This window comes from Anarrhichthys ocellatus, unplaced genomic scaffold (genome assembly GCF_004355925.1).
Source record: "Anarrhichthys ocellatus isolate YVR2014 unplaced genomic scaffold, GSC_Weel_1.0 scaffold3, whole genome shotgun sequence".
NCBI classification, from domain to species: Eukaryota; Metazoa; Chordata; class Actinopteri; order Perciformes; family Anarhichadidae; genus Anarrhichthys; species Anarrhichthys ocellatus.
In genome coordinates this window covers 12,315,488-12,336,875 of record NW_022280033.1, presented here as the reverse complement: position 1 = coordinate 12,336,875, position 21,388 = coordinate 12,315,488, and the positions used below count along the sequence as shown (strand labels likewise).

The 21,388-nt window shown below is 43.4% G+C and overlaps 3 protein-coding genes and 1 long non-coding RNA gene across 5 annotated transcripts in view; 2 read left to right on the top strand and 2 right to left on the bottom strand.

The window, feature by feature from the left end:
* The first annotated feature begins 510 nt into the window (after positions 1-510).
* On the top strand, positions 511-2,969 carry LOC116378870 (uncharacterized). The gene is made up of 3 exons (XR_004212356.1): positions 511-996; positions 1,780-1,833; positions 2,344-2,969. It is a non-coding gene; the product is annotated as an uncharacterized LOC116378870 (long non-coding RNA).
* A 156-nt stretch (positions 2,970-3,125) lies between these two features.
* Positions 3,126-7,597, top strand: erlec1 (endoplasmic reticulum lectin 1). Its single transcript, XM_031841170.1, has 14 exons — positions 3,126-3,429; positions 3,621-3,725; positions 4,155-4,235; positions 4,426-4,503; positions 4,603-4,666; positions 4,767-4,813; positions 4,918-5,141; positions 5,237-5,378; positions 5,458-5,619; positions 5,708-5,767; positions 6,019-6,143; positions 6,238-6,315; positions 6,451-6,526; positions 6,670-7,597. The coding sequence occupies exons 1-14, from the start codon at positions 3,292-3,294 to the stop codon at positions 6,739-6,741; spliced, it is 1,452 nt and encodes a 483-aa protein (XP_031697030.1). The 5' UTR covers positions 3,126-3,291; the 3' UTR covers positions 6,742-7,597.
* Positions 7,598-8,387: 790 nt separating this feature from the next.
* Positions 8,388-11,605, bottom strand: gpr75 (G protein-coupled receptor 75). The gene is made up of 2 exons (XM_031841161.1): positions 11,109-11,605; positions 8,388-10,735 (listed from the first exon to the last, which is right to left on the bottom strand). The coding sequence occupies exon 2, from the start codon at positions 10,607-10,609 to the stop codon at positions 8,966-8,968; it is 1,644 nt and encodes a 547-aa protein (XP_031697021.1). The 5' UTR covers positions 10,610-10,735; positions 11,109-11,605; the 3' UTR covers positions 8,388-8,965.
* Positions 11,606-12,414: 809 nt separating this feature from the next.
* psme4a (proteasome activator subunit 4a) overlaps positions 12,415-21,388 on the bottom strand; it is a 26,171-nt gene continuing 17,197 nt past the window's right edge. For both annotated transcript variants that reach the window (XM_031878334.1, XM_031878341.1), the window contains 26 exons: positions 21,323-21,379; positions 21,174-21,229; positions 20,672-20,770; positions 20,431-20,493; positions 20,255-20,350; positions 19,949-20,080; positions 19,622-19,831; positions 18,840-18,976; positions 18,555-18,608; positions 18,343-18,472; positions 18,143-18,224; positions 17,892-18,045; positions 17,697-17,766; positions 17,478-17,603; positions 17,236-17,388; positions 16,995-17,099; positions 16,806-16,897; positions 16,590-16,721; positions 16,273-16,481; positions 16,001-16,086; positions 15,775-15,903; positions 15,107-15,262; positions 14,011-14,173; positions 13,798-13,931; positions 13,544-13,684; positions 12,415-13,435 (listed from right to left, as the gene is read on the bottom strand). In XM_031878334.1, the coding sequence (XP_031734194.1) occupies positions 13,550-13,684; positions 13,798-13,931; positions 14,011-14,173; positions 15,107-15,262; positions 15,775-15,903; positions 16,001-16,086; positions 16,273-16,481; positions 16,590-16,721; positions 16,806-16,897; positions 16,995-17,099; positions 17,236-17,388; positions 17,478-17,603; positions 17,697-17,766; positions 17,892-18,045; positions 18,143-18,224; positions 18,343-18,472; positions 18,555-18,608; positions 18,840-18,976; positions 19,622-19,831; positions 19,949-20,080; positions 20,255-20,350; positions 20,431-20,493; positions 20,672-20,770; positions 21,174-21,229; positions 21,323-21,379 (2,960 nt within the window). In that variant the 3' untranslated portion in view covers positions 12,415-13,435; positions 13,544-13,549. The remainder of the gene's footprint in view (positions 13,436-13,543; positions 13,685-13,797; positions 13,932-14,010; positions 14,174-15,106; positions 15,263-15,774; positions 15,904-16,000; positions 16,087-16,272; positions 16,482-16,589; positions 16,722-16,805; positions 16,898-16,994; positions 17,100-17,235; positions 17,389-17,477; positions 17,604-17,696; positions 17,767-17,891; positions 18,046-18,142; positions 18,225-18,342; positions 18,473-18,554; positions 18,609-18,839; positions 18,977-19,621; positions 19,832-19,948; positions 20,081-20,254; positions 20,351-20,430; positions 20,494-20,671; positions 20,771-21,173; positions 21,230-21,322; positions 21,380-21,388) is intronic.

Below are 21,388 nucleotides of genomic sequence, written 5' to 3'. Positions count from 1 at the left end.
TTTTAAACCTCATCACACCTAAATTTAAGTGTCATGTTGCACGTTTGTCATAGAAATGTTGGAGACAAAAGTAGTCCCAAACCAGACACTTTTTAATTTTATTGTTCAAATAAAGAAAACATGTTGACATTGTGATCCACTTTTAAGCTACGTAGCTCACTGTCTTGTTAAGTGTCAGATTGAACCTAACGTCTTTCTATTTGTATCACAGATTGTAAATATAAGTTATTGTATCACGCAATCTGCAGACATTACGAAAAACATCAACTGCGCATGACTGTGGATGATAGTAAACTCATACTGAGCACACAGATGTTGAAAGATACGAGATGAATAGATCTTTATGGAAATAAGGTTTTAGGTAAATTGTACAAATGCTGATCAGCCTTCAATGTTGCAGCTGCAAGTTTTGTTTTCATCACGAGATTCCGCTTGATCACCCTAATTACGTCACGTTTGTAAAAGCCCAAACCTTTCTGAATGAATAGCTTTCTCGCCGGGTGCGGTGGCGCGCGGCTGTAGTCCAAGTTACCGGGAGGCTGAGGCTGGCGCATCGTTTGAGCTCAGGAGCTCTGAGCTGCAGTAGACTATGAAGATCGGGTGTCCGCACTAAGTTCGGTATCGATAAGGATGCAGCGATCCAGGTCGGAGACGGAGCAGGTCAAAGCCCCCGTGACGCTCAGCAGTGGGATCGCGCCTGTGAATAGACGCTGTAGTGCAGCCTGCGTAATACAGTGGGGCCCAGTCTTTATACTGTTCAACAAACAGCTGGGACGTCTTTACAACGTGTTTACATGTTACAGCAGCTTCATCACTGCTTCTTTACATTCTAGTTCCCATGAAAACATTCAGTAACCAGTTGTGTTTGTTTGTCCTACAGCGCCTCCACCTGGAGGAGAGGAGCGGTGAGCATCACTCACAGCAGTCAGTGCAGCGCCACAGATGCAGCAAACTAACGGGGCTTTCGTTATGACATTCAATGAACTTGATGAAGAGGTGAATAGTCACAAGCAAACACTTTACTCTTTGTGTTTCTGTTCAAATAACAAAAATCTGTCCAAAATAATTCTTCAAGGTATAAAAATTGCGATCAAAATCATTTTGAAATGTGTTTTTCTATCTTGTTGTAAGTTTGTTGTTTTCATTGAGTTATTATTATATCATCCTTAAATATGAACAGTAGTTGTGAAACAATACAGACTCATGGTTCAGTAGCACAAGACGTGGTTTACAGTTTGAAGTGACTGAAGGTCAGAGGGATGAAGTAGTTACAGGCCAGGTAACGCTGTCAAGAGAAGTGGATATTATGGGATTAATCCCAGTGAGTAATGACATATGATGAATCCATTTCTGTGATGTATTGCAGAGCTGATTTAGCTGAAATGAAAGTTTGGAAAAAATATCAATATTAGCAGAAAATGGCTATTTATGTGATGATTGTGTTGGCAAATGGGTCACAGTTGTTTGCTGATTTTGAAATTATCAGAAGCAAAGTGTCTGCATTTGTTTGAATTATACGTTGAAGGAAAGTGTCTTTCCATCAAAGGAAAGAGGGCATTATGGGAAATTGCATATTGATAAAAAGAAGCAATGGACCTGAAATATTAAGCCTCAATAATTAGAAGACCTCTTTCATTTCAATCATCTCATTTTCTCAGTTCATCATGTTTTCCTCACATTATTTCATGGATTTCCTAATCTTTACAAGATTCCTGTTGTATTTTCAGTGTCAAACTATGTTTTGTAGTTGCTGTAATCTGGACTTTATCACATCAACAGGATCATAAATCAAGGATCATAATCAGAGGGACGTCTGTGCTGTGTTTTTGTAAGGTGATGTTTTGTCCAAACTCTTGCATGAACATTTGTCTTCATCAGACACAATATTAATAAAATAATATTAACACTAAACAGAACAAGATAAGTTTTTTGGACCGTGAATGCAGCTTGTGGGTAAGAAACATCGAGTGGCCAGAAAGACTTAATGGTGTTTTTGAATTCTACATCTACCAGAAAGAGCTCTTCTTCTTCCCACAATGCTTTGCAGTTAAGGTACCGTCTTCAGTGTGATGCACATCTACTGTGTCTGTGGTGTCTCAGTGTCTTTCCGTGTATTTTCAGCTCATCAGATGTTGTTATGATTGTTAGAAATGATAAAACCTGTAGAAGTGATGAAGTAAAAACAGGAATGTTTTATATCTTTGTGATAGAACATCTTAGAATAATATCTGAGGTGTGAACTGTTTGAAGCGCTGCTTCTCTTCTGAATGTAAATATTTTTGATGGAGGTTTTGAGCTGTATGATATATTCATACCAGACATTTTCTCTGTGTTTTTTTCCAGGCCTCTGGTGGAGATCCACCGGGAGCAGGTGCTTCTTCCTCCTCATCCTCCACGTTCAACACCAACTCCTGCTCTTCTCAAAGTTAAATAAAGTCCATCAAAGTTAAATAATGTCCATCAATCTCTGTATTACATACGACTTTATTATGACATACTATATGACCATTTTAGACTTTTTCCGACTTACTAACCTCTACTAAATCACGACTCTTTTGACATTCTATTCTATGCCTTCTTTTTACTTTTATCAACAAAATATACTATGCCTTTTTTTTTGCTTTTTTGGACATACTATACTGTGACTTCTTTTTCAACATACCATACTATGACTCCTTTTACATTTTTTGACATACGATAAAATGACTCTTATGACAATAGCCAAAGTAAAAGTGTTTGCCATTTCTACCAGTAGATGATAGTATACGTGTGTAAACCATAGATTTAGTCATATTTACTTGTGTCTTTGTTAATTATCTAGGTTATTAATACAGATCTGTTGAATGATGTTTATATAATCTGATATTTGAAGTTCATGGTTAATTTGCAACCTAGTTGTAAATTTGTGTCATTTAAGAACCAAATATACCGACATGAAAGAGTGAGCATGTGCTGATCATGAGGCAATAAATAAAGACAATTGAAAAATAAAGAGACATTTGGTTTATTCTTATTTATTCTTATACGAGTCTAACCAGAAGTCGCCGCCAGAGGGCGCTGCTGTGATTCAAGCCCAGCACACTGGCGGAACACGACGTGGCAAGTAAACGGTTCACTTCCTGTAATTCGTGCTGTATTGACATCCGTGTCTCTCAGCCCTCTCTCACCACTGTCAGAACCACACTCCCTCGGACTTTGTAGTCACCCGGGCCGCTGTCGCTGTGAGGTGAGCAGGCTGTTGTCTACATGAGGAGCGGGCTGTAGGAGCTCAGCAGCCGGACAGGAGGGATCATGGTTGGGCTGCTGCTGGTGTTTCTCGGGGGGTTGATGGAGGTCTGCGGCGGAGTCTCAGCTAACAGAGGAGGGTATCCCACTTTCACGGACGAAATCCCTTTCAAAATCACCTGGCCGGGCGCTGAATTCACGCTGGTATGTTTCCTCCGTTGGTAACACCGTTTTTAGGGGGACACTTTTATTATTAGAGGGCTGTGGAGACGTCACTGTCAACCGTGTAACGTTTGGCTGTGAAGTGAGCGTGCAAATATGTTAACTTACGTCTCCTCACTCTTTCATACGCGTCGTTACTTTTTACATAACGCGTGTTTGTCTGTGGATTCCAGCCTGCTACAGGGGGGCTGTACAAGGAGGACGACTTTGTCATCATGACAACAACAGAGAAGGAGAAGTATAAATGTCTCCTGCCCTCCCTGACATCTGGAGATGAGGTAAGCGGTTTAAGAGGTGAACTTTACTCTTTAAATGTATAAACTAGCCTATATGTCTTCCATTAGCTGAATTAGCTGCAGTGTGTGTCATGTTTTATCTTTGGCCATCATTCATACCTTTAGAAACAGTTCATGCATGACGATGGAATTGAAAATAAAAAGAACAATAACAACTCTCATAAGATCGGACATGTTTGAAACACTCCCCTGTTAGACTACATTATCTCAGCTATTCATTCTGAGGGTGGCAACAAACTTGAAACTGAGATTAAAATACTAATTTGTCAATTAAAAAAAGATATGACTGTCATTAAAAAGGATCTGCATGACATGCAGCAAGATTCCACATCGAACAGATGTTGTCCACTGACACCGCTCCCTTGGCCGCCTTATCTCCTAAACTCCTCATGCCTTTGTTTGTTGACTCAGGATGACGATAAGGGGTACGGTGGGCCCAGTCCGGGCGAACTGCTGGATCCACTATTCAAACGAAGCAGCTGCTCCTACAGGGTGAGACTTCTCAACTTTAACTTTTATTTGAATCTCATTTCCCAACTGCCGTCAACGGAGAGACTGAAACTGTTCACAATTCACTAGCGGAGCATGACGAAAAACTCCACGTCATTTTCTCTGCTTCCTGTCGGTGTTTGGTGAGTTGAATAACTCTATGACTTGCTCTCGGTTTTGGCAACGTTTTCAGATCGAGTCATACTGGACGTATGAAGTGTGCCACGGAAAGCATGTGAGACAGTACCATGAAGAGAAGGAGACTGGCCAGGTCAGTGTTTGTAGAGGGTACAATCATTTCCTGATGACATGAATGAGAAGCCAGCACGTAGTGCGCCATGTACTGAAGTAATCATGTGCGTTTCCACAGAAAATTAGTGTTCAGGAGTACTTCCTGGGGAATCTGGCACAGCAGAGCCCATCAACAGAGACGGGTGAGTTCATTTGTGAATATGATTTAATCATATTTTTTAGGTTATTTAGTGTATTAGTCTTTGCCTTATTGTGCTAAAGCTAAATTATGATTTTTTTCAGATAAAGTTGAAGAGGCAGAAACTGTCAAACCAGCAGCTGAATTTGAAGTAGGTATATTTATTAATGACACTGATAATCAACCATCTTTGCCTGGCTCTCAATACTCACATGTATCTTTTCTGCTTCCTTCACTCTTCCCACTGGTGTCCAGGTGCCCACTAAGAACATAGAAGGTCAGCTGACTCCCTTCTTCTCGCTGGGGATGGGAAACGGGACTCCTTGTGTGCTGAAACAGAACGAGGCTCGCTCAACGTCTGTGCTGTACGTCTGTCATCCAGAGGCCAAGCATGAAATCTTGTCTATTGCCGAGGTCACGACCTGTGAATATGAGGTGGTGGTGTTGACGCCGCTGCTTTGCGCGCACCCAAAATACAGGTAGATCTGTCAAAATGTCCATATTGTGCTCAAAGGAATATACGCCTTGGTAGTAGAAGTACGGTTTCTAAACTTGGCATTAATTCCTTTTGCAGGTTCAAGTCGTCCCCGGTGAACGCCATCTTCTGCCAGGCTCTGGCAGGCTCCCCTCTGCGGCCTCGGCGGCTCACCCAGCTGGATAAGGAGAGAGAGGAGCAGCTTAAACCGCCTTTCAGCGCCACCTCTAGGACCAGAGAGGTGAGACATGAAATGACTAGAGGAGGGGGGGGATGGTGCCAACGACGCCTGGCTCATGTATATCTTTCACGTGTTACAGGAGGACACGTCACCAGTCAGAGAGGAGGCCTTCTCCTCCACTCACAAACCCATCACTGTTGGAGGGCAAACTCAGGTCACTGTCGGCTCCACTCACATCTCTCGTTTGACGGATGATCAGCTGATCAAGGAGTTCCTTAGTGGCTCGTACTGTCTGCACGGGGTGAGGCGTGTTCCATCAGTATCACCTGAGCAGTGTTTGAATATACAGTTCAGTGAGGTATAATCATCTTAATGTGTGTGTGTTCCAGGGGGTCGGGTGGTGGAAATATGAATTCTGTTACGGCAAGCACGTCCATCAGTACCATGAGGTAAATGTTTCTAATTGTGAGTGTGTCTGTGTGGAAGCAAATCTGCTTCTAGTATCAATTCAAGCTGTTACACATTACTGTGGGGCTGCAACTAAACACATATTTCATTAATTATCAGTTTGCAGATTAATCGTTTGGTCTATAAAATGTAAAAAACATGTTTCTGAAAGCGAAATGTAGCAGATTGTTTGGTTGATTTGGTAGATTAGATTGCTCTTGTACAGTGTTGAAAATGCTCCTTGGTGCTTCAGGATAAAGAGCAAGGAAAGAACACCGTGGTGGTCGGGAACTGGAATGCCGTGGAGCACAACGAGTGGGCCAAGAAGAACGTGGCCCGGTCCTACCAGCTCAAAGACGACGGAGTGCAGAAAATCAAGTAGGCCGTTCATATTTTGAAGCCTAACCTGGATGCAAAGTACAATGAGATTGTTGTTGATTCATATCGTATGAATTTCTCTGCTTCATGACAGGTTGGTGTCCCACTTTTATGGACACGGGGATGTGTGCGATCTGACAGGGAAGCCCAGACAGGTCATTGTTAAGCTCAAGTGAGTGAACAGTCATGGGCGGGGGGAGGAATCGGTGTCACTGCCGTGGGTCAACACATGAGTAAGACAATCCGCCCCCCCCTGATGTTTCCCCATTGAGTCACTCATCTCATTTCTCTTCTCTCTCTCTGTCAGATGTAAGGAGTCTGAGTCTCCCCATGCTGTCACCGTCTATATGCTGGAGCCTCAGACTTGTCAGTACATCCTTGGGGTAAGTTCTCTAGTAACCAGTCACTGCTATCAGGTCATTATTCTGGTGCTGTGGTACTAATATCAAACCATACTGGGCGTGTGCAGATAGGTCAGCCTAGATGATTCGAGATGATTGACATCTGTTTGTTTGTTTTTCCCCAGGTTGAGTCTCCGGTCATATGCAGGATTCTTGACACTGCTGATGAACAGGGACTTCTGTCAATCTTCAGCTAAATTAACAAAAGATCACATGATGGCAACAGCACATGAAGGACAAGGAGAGGACGGACGGATGCACTTGAAGAGGGCGGACATTTATCATAAAGCAGAAGCCTGTTTGGTGGAGGAAGAGAGATGCCCATGACACTGCGCTAAAAGCCAAGATGAAGGTTTAAACTGAAGCCTTAAAGGAGCACAGCCTCAGACCATGTCCTGATCTGTGCACTGGGCAACACTACATCCAGAGAGGCTAGCTCAGACTTTGTGATAACACAGTGAATTGGTGCAGACGCCTCACTCCACAAGGCAGTTTATTGCCTGTACTCCATATCTATGCTTCACTTTGTGTTGATTAATTGCAAGCAAAGGAGTATGAATCAGGGGAGTCGTTAACATCAGGGGAATCACATTTTTCATGGTTTTATTTTCTTTAAGGTGTGTGTGTGTGTGTGTGATGTGAAATAGCTGCTTGACTGTGGCACTTTGTACTTGTAGGGGGGGGAAGGAAGCAAGTGTGAAAGTGTTTTGCAGCAGAGAGAATGTGTATTGTGTTCATTTACAGGATGAGTGAGTGTAAGTTATGCGTTAGCGGGAGCTGTGGAATAGCAACACAAGTGAATGGTTGATTAAAATTTCTTTTTAAGTTTGTCGGATGTACGGAATGTCTGTGGGTTTGAGGTGTTTTATGTAGATGCACACTGGAATCCTGATCAACGCTGTATCACGGGGATACAAGCCTTGCAGCAAAGAATACAACTAAAACATGGAATCTCTATTATAGAGTTGCATTACCGAACAGGAACAAATAAATCATCTGACTTGACTGGGAGATATAAGGACATTGTGGTAATAAATGCCTTCTTAATAAGTATGTATGGCTGTCCAGTTAGTTGTCATTGTCTCTACAAAAATATTTTAATTTAGTTTTTCTTTTTATTACATTTTTTTAAACATGGCATCTGAATGAACCGTGATAAGCATGTGTAAATAATAACTACTTAGTTTCCCTCCAGGAAAGAACAAAGTATTTGTATCCTCCATAGAAAGAGCTCTATTGTAAGTTTTCATGGTACAGTAAAGGCCACCAGAGGGCGCTGACGCTCAGCATATATATAAAGAGAATAGCAGGTATGAATATATCAGGAGAAAATAATACAGCGACAAAATGCCAATTCAAACTGTTTTGTTGCTCCGAGTTGTCATCCCTTTATAGTTGTAAGATCTAAGATAAGTATGTTGCATTATTAACATGAGCACAATGACAGGAACCCCAGCAGGTCAATCAACCAGCGTTACCATCATTTCTTTAGCCACTGTCATGGCTGCCAATAATAATACTAGGGCTGCAACTAGCGATTATTTCCATTATTAATTAATCTTTATTCATTGTTTTCTCTCAAAAAATATCAGGAAATAGGGAATAATGTCCAATATATTTTACAAAATCCAAACGTGACGACTTCAAAATGTTTTTGTCTGATCGACAGCGTCGTAGATAATAAGTGTACTATGACATGTGCCAAAGCAGAGCATCAGATGCTCACATTGGAAAATCCGATTATGAAATCAATTATCAAACTTTGCAGAGTAATTTTCTGTCAATCGACTAATTAATTGTTTCGGCCTCCAGTTAAAAAAAAAAAAAAAGCTGAGATCCTCTGTTCTTGCCAAACATTTATTGTGTTGAAAAGTGTACGAGGTTCACGAATACATTTCTCTTAATAAGCAAAAGTTCATCAAAGTAGCAACCACATGCCATCGACAGCCACGTGTGGGCCTGTGTGGATTCACAGCAGCCCGACACTACAGCAGCTTATATCAGCTTGCTCAGCAACTTCAGCCAGAGAGGAAACAGCAGTGATCTAGCAACTGCAGTCTTTGGCTGCAATGAAAACCAATAGAGTATCGGGTTATAATGGCACATGCGTGCGCAACACAGGGGCAGATTAATGTGGAAATGCAGTATCTGTAAAGGAAAAATAAGTGAATTCAATAACAGTAAAGAACTTCTGGATAAGACACTTTCATAACAAATCTATTGCTTGTTTTTTAGTTGCATGGCAAGGCTTATAATACTGGTTCTTTAATTCTTTCAATCAAGAAAACTTAACTTGTATTTCCAATGTAGAAGAGAACAAAAGGTTAATACAGAGTCCAAATACATCAAATGGGCTGTTTTCGTGTTCCTCTTCTGATTCAAAGCCACGGACAGATTGTCCACACCTCTTCTGATCTTCTATTAGACTGAGGGAATGGGAATCTGGTGCACTGAGGTGCTTTCAAAGTCTTGCAGTGCGTCTTGGTGAGTGTGGTAGTGCATGGCTACATAAGACTTGGCGAAGGCAAATGTCTGAGAGCTGACAGGTTGCAGGCTGGTTGGGGAGCTGGGTCCTGCAGAGGGACTGCTGTTGTATATACTGTAGTAGGGCTCAATGCGGGTGTTGATGGGCGTCGAGGTACTCGGGGGGCGAGGTTTGCGCCCACCCGTGGCCCTTGGACTACCAGCACAATCCCTGGAGTGACTGGGCCCGCAAGCCTGGTCAACCAGCCTCCTCTGCGGCTTGGGCGACAGTACATAGGCCGAGTTGGTCTCATGATGGGAGGATTTATTGCGATTGACTTCCAGGCTGCCCTTCCCCATCGCATGCAACCGAGTCTTTTGCTTGCAACAGAGAAAGCCCAGTGCCGCCCACTGAATGCACCATAGTACGCGGCGGCGGAGGCCCGCGCTGTTGCGCGAGTACACAAAGGGATTGATGCCCGACTTGAGGAAAATGAGCACAAAGCCGCACAGTTCAAACTGGTAATGTGCAAAGCTGCTTTCTGGGGACAAAACGTCCTGCGCCAGTGAAACTCCCATCGGCAAGCAGCAAAGCAGCACAGAGAACACGATGACTACGCAGGTGACGACTGCCTTCGAGTCTTTGGCTGTGGCCAAGTTGACTGTGGACACCAGCTGACAGCAGGTGGCTCCTTGGGCAGCCCCTGGAACCAGAGCCTGGCTGGACTTGTTGACATAAGAGTGTGTCTGAACTTTATGCTGTTTGTTGTACGTCTGGTTGCAGTACAGAGACGGGTCTTGAACAGCACACTGCATGCTCTCAAAGCCTGCTGCGATGAGGGGTGGTGGGGGTGGAGGGCATGTGGCGTCTACAGTGATGACCGGACATTTCCTCACCTGTGCATTCTTCCTCAGTGTCTGAGCAATCATCAGATAGGACACCGACACCACAGCCACACAAAAGGCAAAGTCTGCCAGGTAGACATACAACACCACCCTGGCCTGTCCACCTCCAAGGCCAAAGTGGGGTAAGCAGGGTCCATCTCTACGCGGGTACGCTCGCATGGTAAGGAGGGCCGCCATGGTGAAGCTGGACGTCCACAGCAGGGCGGTGAGGGCCAGCGTGCAGGGGAAGGAGGCGGTACGGTTGGGCTGCTGCCCCAAAACCATGCGCAGTCTATGCAAAGCAATGACCGCTACCGTCTCCAGCGACATGATGATGAAGCCCGAGCTGGTCAAGTGGAAGGCGAAGCAGAAACTCTTCGACACGCCATCCCCTCCACCTGCATCCAGGAAGAGCACCAGAGCAAACATGGGAGCGGTCACGCAACAAATGAACAAGTCACAGAAGGACAAGTTGAGGATCATGAAGTCAAAGTTGGTGCGGAACTTGCGAAACACCTGGTCGAAAAAGGACAGGAACACCACGAGGTTGCCATAAGAGCCCAGGCAGAAAATGAAGATGAGGAGGAGAGAGCAAAAGGTCAAGGTAGCAGTGTGGATCACAGCCCAACTCGATGGGGTCTGTGTGCCCAGGGTGCCATTGAAGTTCTGCGGTCTTGGCACTTCCACCAGGTCTGATGGTGTAACAGAGGTGTTCATTGTATTATTAACAATTTATAAGGATCCCACAGTCATCAATGTCAGCATTATTCCTCTGTATGGAACGAGTACATGGTCATCACAGTAGCTGCTGCTTGCGCCATTGCTGCCACCTTGGGGGGAGTGCTACAAAAAAGATACAAAGTCATATATTAGCTATACTGTGCAGTAGATCACATTTGATTCATTCATGGTTAACACATTTAATACACTTATGATTGATGAAAGGGAGCAATTCACAGTTCATTTACCATCGACTATAAACATTTCTTAATAAGCTGTGATACACTAGGGTACATGTTAGACACGAGCTACAGGGGGCTATTAACTATGCACCTCTGCATTTGGCCAATTATACCTTAACCCCCCCTCCTCCTCCCAACACACGTCTGCTCAAATCCAAAGGAAAAATGTGTACATCACTGTATTGCTAATTTATCTAGATTTCAAGCCATTAAATGGTTTTAGATAATCCATAAAATGATACAATATAACCTACCATCTCTCATCGATCGTGGGTCCATCCTCAGCATCATTTGATACTGCCCATCTTGGCTTTTAAAGCAATACGATAGTAGGTGAACGCACCGTGGCTTCGAAAAAAAAAAACCGTATTTCAACGACAGATCATCCAAAAAAGCGGTCAATTGACAAAACAATGACATAAAACACGTTTCCTTACATGTCTGTGTTCATTTTTAACGCGTTTACAGCACAAACAGTTGATCGCGTATTCGTTTTCCTGGCGATATCTCCATTCTTACACCGGAACGACAGCCGCTGGACGTGCACTGAGAAATGAGTATGAAGTCACTGCCTACGTATCTGGGCATAAGCATAACCACTGCATTCAAGTAGCCCCTCTGCAAGAACGCGCCCCACATCCCCCATCTATTATGATAATATAACAGGGAATAATGCTTGTTCTTAGGTTTACTACAGGGTCAGAAGATTAAAAAAAAAAAAGAGACTGTTACGCCACATTCTGACTTCAGATCAGCCTATATCACCGATGCAAACGCCCCCCACACTCCCCCCACTCCCTCCTCCCAATGGCAACATACAGTACTGTTGCGTTTACCATTGGTGGTCCAATAGTATTTTAAATAGTCAAATACAGGGTACGCTTACACATATTTGCATATATTCTTAGATGGGCTTGGCATGACCAAATATACATATAATTTAATTAATATTTTTTTCCCGCTTTTCACTGCCGTCCTTGGGAACAGCGGCTTATACAACGTCGTTGCTAGGCGACACGCACAGTGATGATTCTGTGTGCAGTAATCGTGGCCCCTGAGGGCCAATAAGTCTCTTTACACGTTTCTATTGAAGTATACGTCTCTTTACACGTTTCTATTCATGTATACGTCTCTTTACACGTTTCTATTCATGTATACGTCTCTTTACACGTTTCTATTCATGTATACGTCTCTTTACACGTTTCTATTCAAGTATACGTCTCTTTACACGTTTCTATTCAAGTATACGTCTCTTTACACGTTTCTATTCATGTGGTCCGACTTACTGAAGTATATTTTTGGAAAGATAAAACAACAAATATTCACCATGTTGCAGTGCCATTGTTTACTGTAGATCAGTGTAACATAAGTTAAAGTTGAATTTTTTCAAAAACATCTGTAAAAATAGAAGGGTGAATCATGAGTTGCTCCATTTACTACATACAAATATTGAGACAACTTCAGTTAAGAAAAAACAAATACTTTTTTTTTTTTTTTTAAACAAACAATTTATTGACATCTCATTCAATAAGCAAACAGCACATCTAAAAAAAAAAAAAAAAAAAAAAAAAAAAAACACTGCAGTTTTGGCACTACACTATACATAAGTGAGGTACTAAATGTGTCAATGCTTAGACTGATTTCAAGTCATCAGGGGACAGCAAACCAAAAACTCAGTGGGGGTTTTAGAAAAAGGTAAATGATACCAGGGATCAGAGGCAAGAGGTCACAATCATGGACAGGCGGTGTGGTTATTTTCGAGACACATGACATGGTAATCAAACTGGTTTGCAGGTCTTCACAGCAAACGCATCACACAGCACAGCAGTGGGGAGCTTGCCCTCTCCCTTTCTTTGCAAGAGTAAATGACAACAGGCTCTGTCGCTAAAAGCTCAGCCATCTACTTTATCTCACAAATACCTTCTATGAAAAAAATAATTAAAAAAAAACTTAGCACTTCAAAAAAAAAGTCAAATAAATAAATAAATATGTTTGTGCGTATTTGCTATACCATGATATATACATGCATGATGCATATCATCATATATAGATCAAACAGCTATACAAACATGGTGTGTTGCAGGTTGTAGTCTAATCTGAAGAGACCGTGGCTAAATAGCCAGCTCTCTGTGGTTGTAACACGTCACACGTCACTATTGGGAGATCGCAAAGAGTGTGTCCCACACTGGACGTTGTGTCGGCTCAGAGTTGATACTTCGGATAGAATCCTGAGAAATGTCTGGGACACTGGCAGATGTCTTCAATCATCCCGTAAAACGCACACACACGCATACACCCGTGCACATGCACACAAAGAAACGAAAGAAGAAATAAAATCTGTACAGTAATGTTACAAACTGCAGGTTTCATTCATCCCTGCTATGATTGATCCTTAAATATTAAGTATAGTAGAAATGTAAATGAGCTAAATACATGAATACACAACTTTTCGATCCGTCTGTGAGCCACAACTTTGTGTGTGTGTCACTCTTCTTCCAGGGTGATGCTGCGTCTCTCATCAAGAACAGGAGCCTCCTCCCAAATGCAGGGTGGCATCTGTGAAGTCTGGGGTTGTCCCAAACTGATCAAAAACAAACATGACTGTAAAAAGGTGGCTCAAAGAGAATAAAATCACCCCTTCAGCAGCTTTTGTTCAGTAATATGTATGTTTCAAGTTAACATGCTTTACCTGGTTTTAGGCATAGTAACAGGGGGAGACCAGCAGGTCGGTCAGGACCAGCAGCTGGTCGTCTGTAAAATGTTGCTTATGTTGTTGCCAGTTGTCGTGATGAGTCCGTCGGAAGTTTGACAGCGTTTTCTTCACAGTCATCTAGAGGGCCACAAACACAAACGATGTAATCCAGTAAATAAGTGACATTGCACAGGTTATTCTTTGACAACAAGAGGCTGAAAAAGAATAGTAAAGTAGGTGACTACACATACTTCTATGGGTTGTGTGTCATTCAGGTGAGCACTCAGGTCCATCAACAGCTGGGGCATCCAGATGGGAACATCATATGGGCTGGAGAGAATACAAGCACTCAACCCGAGAACGCCCGCATGACGCCGCACCAGGTCTACGAAAACACAACAGGTCCATTAAGATGAGAACTTCATATTGAGTGCGTCATCACATATTTTAGACAAGTTACTCACCAGCAGACGGAATAGTGTCCACTGTAGAGCCGAGCTCCCGCTTCCTCTTCTTAGGCAGGCAAGTCTTGCAGAGAGCCTCAAAGTGTGTCTGCATGGGGGCGTCCATGGACAGGAAATTGCACTGAAGGAAGCCACTGAATGTAGTGGCGGCCATTACTCTTACCTAGAAGAGGAGATGGGAAGCTGAAGTTCAAAAAGTAGTGTGCTTACATCGTCTATTAATTGGATCCGGGTTGTCCCAGAGTCATCCAATGATGACGGGGCTTGGATCCTCCATGTGTGAATCATACGGTCACAGAGTCTAAAAGTCATCCTGTATTCTGGCCATCATGGCTTAATCTAACTAGCGTAGCACCTCTGTCTGGTATATTTTACTGACACTCTTTTTGCACTGTATGAGACATACCACAGCAACAATGTCATGAGGCAGGGTTTTCCACTAGTGTGTACACCGGCCAGCTGGATGGAAATAGCAGCCAGCTGGGGACTGGGGGTGGATCTACGTGTGTGGAGGGATGCTTCTCTATTGTGTACGTTTAAATAGTCTTTTGCAATTTTGAGGTAAACCTGATGTTTTGTGTGACATAGGATGCTTGACTTCATACATGAAATGTGTCTTGGCACCAGTGTGAGCTCATCAAACTGTGTTAACGTATGCATTGGTCTACTGAAGGTGATCCTGAAGAAATGAGAGCAATGAAACTGTCCGATAGCTCAGGCCTATAAAAACCAAGCTCAGTGTAAGAGGCCAAATAAAAATGGCTACTTCCATCCATCCCCCACTTCTCCTTTGTCTCCACACCATCCCTCTCATCCTCCTTCAATCTGAACATTATCTCCATAGCAACAGATTACTGCAGCCTGTGGTTTCCATAGCAACAGCTAGAGGACCAGTGGGAGGAGAGAGTGCTGAATCACTACAGTGAAGCTGAAAGACACGCTTGCATATACAAGCATGTATTGTATAATATCTATAATCAGTTTGCTCTTCTTCCGATCCTCTTGCAGTGACCGACTACATGTTGGAGTGTTACATTTTTAAAGATTTGAAACGTCAAACAGTTGTAAATGAAAGGTTTGTCGTTATTTTTTTTACCTCCAGCTGTTCATCCTCAAGCAGTCGTACCACCAGAGCCCGGACGTCATTCACTGCTTTCTGTTCACTCATGAAGGTGAAGAGGTTGTAAAAGACCATAATCTGGAGGTATGTGAGCACCGTGTAACGAGCATGCCAGGAGCTGCTGCCCGCAATCTGCAACACACAACAATAAACAACATACCCTGAGAATAACCGAGCACGCCCTGGATCTAGTTTCTTTGGGGACCTTTTGTCATTTTGAAAATGTCGATATGTGCATGCGTGTCACACCAGTGCACAGCTGGGAACGGTTTAGTTTATAATCATTAGTTAATCGCCTTTACATATTATGTCGTTGTTGCCAATTACACATCAGAAAATTGTGAGAAAAATCCTGTCACAGTTACATTCTTTCAGGTTCTCATGTATTCTCCAGCAGGGAGCTGTACACTACTGTACTGACACAATACATTATGTAACAGATGTATTTAAGAATGGATGTCAAACAGGGCTGAATCTAAAACCTCACTCGGCTTCCTTTGAGCCTTTCGTCATTTTGCTTATTAACCTCGTAGGTTATAAGATGTGAGGGTCTGGTTTAAAAAAAAAAAAAAAAAAAAAAAAGCCCAGTCATGTGTGATGCAGGTGAAAAGTGGAAAAACAGCCACAGCTGCCTGATGACTCACCTCCTGCAGAGCACGGAGGACCATGGGGATTTGTTCTGTGTAAAGGAGTCCCTGAGACATCAGAGACAGACAGGTCTTTGCATCCCTCTTCAGTTCATCGTAACTGTCATCATTCTCAACCGGAGCAATCTGGAACAGAGGACAAAGACGGGCAGAGGGTCACTTTAAGTCCCGGGTATGGTGCATAAACCAAGTCTCAAAAGTTAATGGTGACGAGTGCTTTTACCTTGAAGAGCAGGGGAAGCAACAGTAGATGTTCTGGGACAGCAGTGGAGAAGGAGCGACCAGCACTTGCAATAAGCCACTTCAGCACTGCAGACATTTGAAGACAGCGATCTTTATACTTAAAGAATGATCTTCTGCCTTGAATGCAGGCGTTTGTCAAAATAGATCAATGTTCTGCTTAAAAGTAACTCCAGACTGTTTCAAACCGTCCTCCAATAAACCAGCATTTATCGGGACATCGTTGGTAGTAACAATGACGGACTCGTGACCCACCTGTTTTGAGGAGCTTGATGGCTTGTGTTCTCTCATCTTGCTCGCCCCCCTCGTTCTCCTCGACCACGTGGTTCTGGATCTCCTCATCAACCTCGGTGAGAGGCTTCAGCTGCAACAGAATTCGCTCCGTGAACTCCGAGATGCGGGGGGAGGTCGTTGGCCGAGTGTTTGGCAAGTTCACGTCGATCATGAAGATGTACGTGAGCACACTGGAAGGGTCCCAAAGCAGAGAGGATAAGATGAGACACCAACAAATAAACAAAAAGGTTCAACATGACAAATAGTACATTCACCGTTGTAAAAAAGGGACCCCTCACCTGCCGATGCGTTCCCGTACATTCTTGTAGACCTGTGTGAGTTTGGGCTCCAGGTATTGCAGCAACCTGTTGAGGAGCTCTGGAACGCGCCACTCCTGCTGAGCCAGGCCTCCCTGCAGCACATAGAGACGACTGGAAAGGAAAAAAAGAAGCACAATCACCACAGCTCTTCAATCACCTAAAACATCTGCTTCAGGCGGCAACCTTTCTACTCACCAGGCATCGACAAAGGAGCCCCCCTCTCCGTTGACTGGAGACTCCATCAGCATCTCAAACAGCCAGTGGAGCTTGCGTGGATCTCTACTCTCCTACACGAGACCGAAACAACAGAGTCGAGCATGAGTGGCACACGTTTAATGAAAGGAAAGCTAAAGACATGACGGGAATAAACGACCAAAAGCTTACACAGGCTGTTGCAATGCAGGTGCCCCAGTCTGCATACGTTTCTATTGTGATATTGGACAGGGCAGTACGGAGCAGTGGACACAACAACTCCCAAAGGCTCTCAACCTGTAAAGGAGCACAAGTGTAGGTACTGGTTTGTTCTCATTTTAAGTAGCATTTCTATGGAATTTTGTACAAATCCTAATGCAGTTTCCAACGTGGACTATCTAGCCACCTTACTGACAGAGTTTCAAGTCCGTACCTTTGAGAAGCTCCAGTGCTTGCAGCCTCTGATCAGTCCAGAGATTATCTCTGCAACACAACGCTGCTTGCTCTCATGGGAGTCAGCCACTAGGCGCTCCATGTGTGGCCGCAGCAGGGGAAGAAAGACGTCGCTGAAGTTGCGGAACAATCCCTGGAGAGAGAGCAGGAGAAGGGAATAAATGAATTTCTTCATAGGCTGACTTTAGTTGCTTTCTGAACACTATTCTCAGAGAATCCCACCTTGAACAGACAGAACCTGCGAGGGCTAAACTTGTCCTTGCCCTTACGGTCCTCAAGAGAGAGGAACTCGATGAACTGGTTGATGAACACTGGGTCTGAGAAGTGGTCAAAGATGATCTGTTCCCGCTGTTAGGAAGGGCATGAAAATGTTAACATGACTTCACATTATTGAATGGTTATATTTTTTCCCGAGGGGGATGTGGATGATTGTGCACAAACCTCCGTCATTTCCTCTCTGGTCAGGTTCTGTTTGGGTTGCTCCTCCATTGGTGCATACATCATCAGTTTTCTTGAGGAACAAGAATGAGGTGATGGTTAATAAAAACAAGGTTCAAGACATTGTTTGACAGATGATTTTTTATATATATATATATATATATATATATATATATATATATATAATGGAATGTGAACCTTGGCCAACAGTAGTATCCCCAGTGGGTCTTCTCCACAAACACACAGCCATCCCATTCCTGCTGTGTGCGCGGTAGGCTGCTGCTGTCATACTGGAGCCACTTGTTGTCCAGACGGTCCCCTGCAACAAGACCGCTTAGCTCCTTCCCTCCACCTGCCAAAGAGGAGTTTTAGAAACTATAATTAGAAGCACAAAAACTATAATGTCCATACACAAGAAGACCAGACAAACAAAACCGTATGATGCTCACAAAGCTCAGAGGGGCTGACGGGGACTTTCTTATGCGGCCTCTTTATTTGTTTCATTATCCCTGCCACAGCTGATATCGCCACCTAGTGGAGAAAATAAGACATTTCAAACAAAATGCCATCAGCAAGAGTGGAGTGCATCCATATGCGGTAGAAACACGGCACTGCTACTATAATGTCGTATAATTCGTGTATACCACACCTTGCGGACGTAGAGAGAGTCATGGTTGAGGCTTTTGACGAAGAACGTCACAGCAGGTGGTGGGAGTTCTTGGTCATCTCTCAGCAGCAGTGACAGGAAGCCAATTGCAATGTGTTCGAACTTCCAAGGACTGGAATGTTAAACAAAGCAGGTGTTAGACTAATAAATACATTAAAACGGGATTTGATGAAGTAAATATTAAATAAACCTACATGTTCCTGTTATTGAGGAAGTCCAGCAGATCACCAATGAGCTGTTTGTATTTCCTACGAAAATGTAAAGCAGTATTAATATTTGCACCGGTTATGTTATTATACCGATGCAGAGTAATCTTACATCAATTGCAAAGCAATCACCTTCACAGATGCATTAGTACTTTTATTATCCTGTGTGGCCAAAAGACTCAAAGTTAAGTCATGTTACATCAAAGTAGTTGCTCAAGTCAAGGGTCCTTGGAGCGGTAACAATCGTTTGTCTCGTTCCTGATGTGAACTTACTCAACAGACTCGGAGTTCTTGAGCTCCTGTCTCTTCAAACCGTCTGCTGCTTCTTCCTCTGAAGGAACTGCCTCCTTGGGAACAGGATTTCCAGTAATCATAAGTTGTTTGGCCACAGCACAGCACTCACCGGGGATCTAAAGGGATGAAAAAGATTTTTTTTTTTTTTTAAATATATTATCAGACGGACTTTGTCCAAACATGTGGAAGGGAATTAAACTTAAAGCAAGCTCAAATAGGAGGGAGTGATCTATTAAACTCGGATGAGACGGACACGGTTCGGTAGAAAACTAATGAAATGTGCATGTCAAACGGTTGAATCATCTGTTGAATAACTCAGATGGGGCTTTGCAAGGTTTGACGTGAGATAAAGTTCAGACTGTCCAGCCGTAAAGATTAGAAGGCAGGGGGACTTCTCAATCTCTTGAGATATGCTTTGTATGAAACTGGTTCTGACTAGATTTGTTTAGAGAAGAAGACACAATAGCTCTTTATGACCTTGTTTTCTTTGCAACTTTGCTCCAACTAGGCTGGTGGAGACGGGAATTAATAAACAGACTCCCCACACACCAGAGGCTGTACAGAGCACAGCTTCCTGGTGCCAGAACTTAAATAAATACATTCATTCAGGACATCAGAGACTGACCAGAGAGCGCGTCTTCATTCATCAAGCTTTTAAGGACCAGTTTTTATGAGCAATGGAGCAAGTGTGAGGTTTGAGAGGCCATGTCAGTTAAAAACACTCTACGATCCAAAGAAAGTGATCTCGGCGTTGTTCTTACAGAGAAGTCGACACCGATGGTCTCGTACTGGCGATGGATTTTGTCTGCAAGGTCATCGAAGAGCCGCACAATGGAGGGCTTCTCTAGAGACATGGCCGAGCTGAGGCCAGAGCGTACAATGGCGGGCCATGTGACAGCAATGCAGTCCCAGTCGTGCAAATTGGCCAGGCACACTCCACTGTGAGTCCCCAGGAGACAGTACAAGGCACCCTGGAGACGTACAGAGAACATTAATGAAAAGAAATGTGAAACTTAAAGTAAAGTGAAACTTTGTGTGTTTGTATGTTGTAAGGCACGACACAGAGATGCCTGAGAGGACCGTCATACTTTGAACTGCTGCTGTGTGACACTGCTGTTTTCCGGGTTGAGAAATTCCAGGACATGGGGGATCAGATCTCTGCAGCAGAAATTGTAGGTTCCCAGTGCAGTGTACAACACACTTTGGGCTCTGCTGCGCACCTGGAAGGTCATAAGAAGACTCGGTTACAATATTATTTTCTTCAGGTGTATTAAGAAATCTCGTCAAATGTATTTTTGATTCATGCTGTGTAATGGCTATTCTGTAATAAAAAACAAAAACACAACAACCTGGAAGCTAATAAATGCCTAAATATGATGTCCTGCGGAACTCACTTGACTGTAGGTGCTTGTGGAAAGCCTCAGAAGATCTTTCATGAGCTCCTGGTGAATGCTCCTGTACTGGCATCCTTCCACTGTCAGCTTACGCATCTGATAAAACAAGTTTCAAAGTTAAAATGCTAAAAAATACAATGATACCCAACAAGGTCATTTCTCTATTAAGGACTTACCTCATGCTGGAGCATGACTCTGTCTATCAGCAGGGCTCTGATGTGCTGCTTTCTGCCGTGAAGCTGCAAATACAACAGCGTCACACACTTTGAATTGCCATTCAGTCTTAAAAATGGGTGGTAATATCAGTAACACTAACGTAAGCTTTGAGGAGAGACTGCATGGCTTTCAACCCCTTTGTAGGATGAACAGTGGTACAAAAAGGTAACAAAAGCACAATAACATGTTTCTATTCCTCACTCTGTTCTCCATTGATTTCTTCACAAGGTTGAAGCTCTTCCAGCGGGAGTCAAACTCAGACTTGTTAGAACCTTTGAAGTGCATCAGGTCGCTGATAATCTGAAAGGTATCGCAGACAAAAATATTGATTAGTGTTGGGGCGATAGGATCAATACATTAGCTACTGGCAAAAGCCTGTGGAGAGACCTTGTGCGGCTCAAGATGTGAAACATGATTCAAAAGGGATGACCTATGCCTACACAACGTCCCACGCAGCATGTGAGAACTTACACGCACTGCTCCACAAACGATATCATGGGAGTGTATGTTTTGTTTGAAGGATTTGTGATACGCAGCAGTTTTTGTAGACGTGAGCCAACTATAACAGGAAATGCTGGTTGGGGGGTGGCAAAGTGCAACAGTGCTAATTAGCTCTACAGCCTGAACCCCGTTACTTTATTGGCATATTATTCAACGCAAACAAATAAGAGTATACAGGCTATAATGTTACTGCCCAGCCTACCTTGATGATGGAGAAAAGAGACTTGGTGTCATCTTCAGAATGCTCCAGGATGTAATCTGTGAGAAGAGGAACAGGAAGGAGACCTTCAGTACATTGTGAGCTCGTCTGTTAAGATGAATGTGACCACAAGACGTAGAGAGAATACTTACGCAGCAGCTGTCTCATCACTCCACAGACAGCATCTCTGTAGTTCTCCCTGGACTCATCTGCAGGTA

Bases quoted from the DNA above. Each gene is read 5' to 3' on its own strand.
- erlec1 (XM_031841170.1), top strand. From the start codon at position 3,292: ATGGTTGGGCTGCTGCTGGTGTTTCTCGGGGGGTTGATGGAGGTCTGC. The intron at 3,430-3,620 runs GTATGTTTCCTC...TGTGGATTCCAG, and splicing joins CGGGCGCTGAATTCACGCTG to CCTGCTACAGGGGGGCTGTA. The intron at 6,527-6,669 runs GTAAGTTCTCTA...GTTTTTCCCCAG, and splicing joins CTTGTCAGTACATCCTTGGG to GTTGAGTCTCCGGTCATATG.
- gpr75 (XM_031841161.1), bottom strand. From the start codon at position 10,609: ATGAACACCTCTGTTACACCATCAGACCTGGTGGAAGTGCCAAGACCG.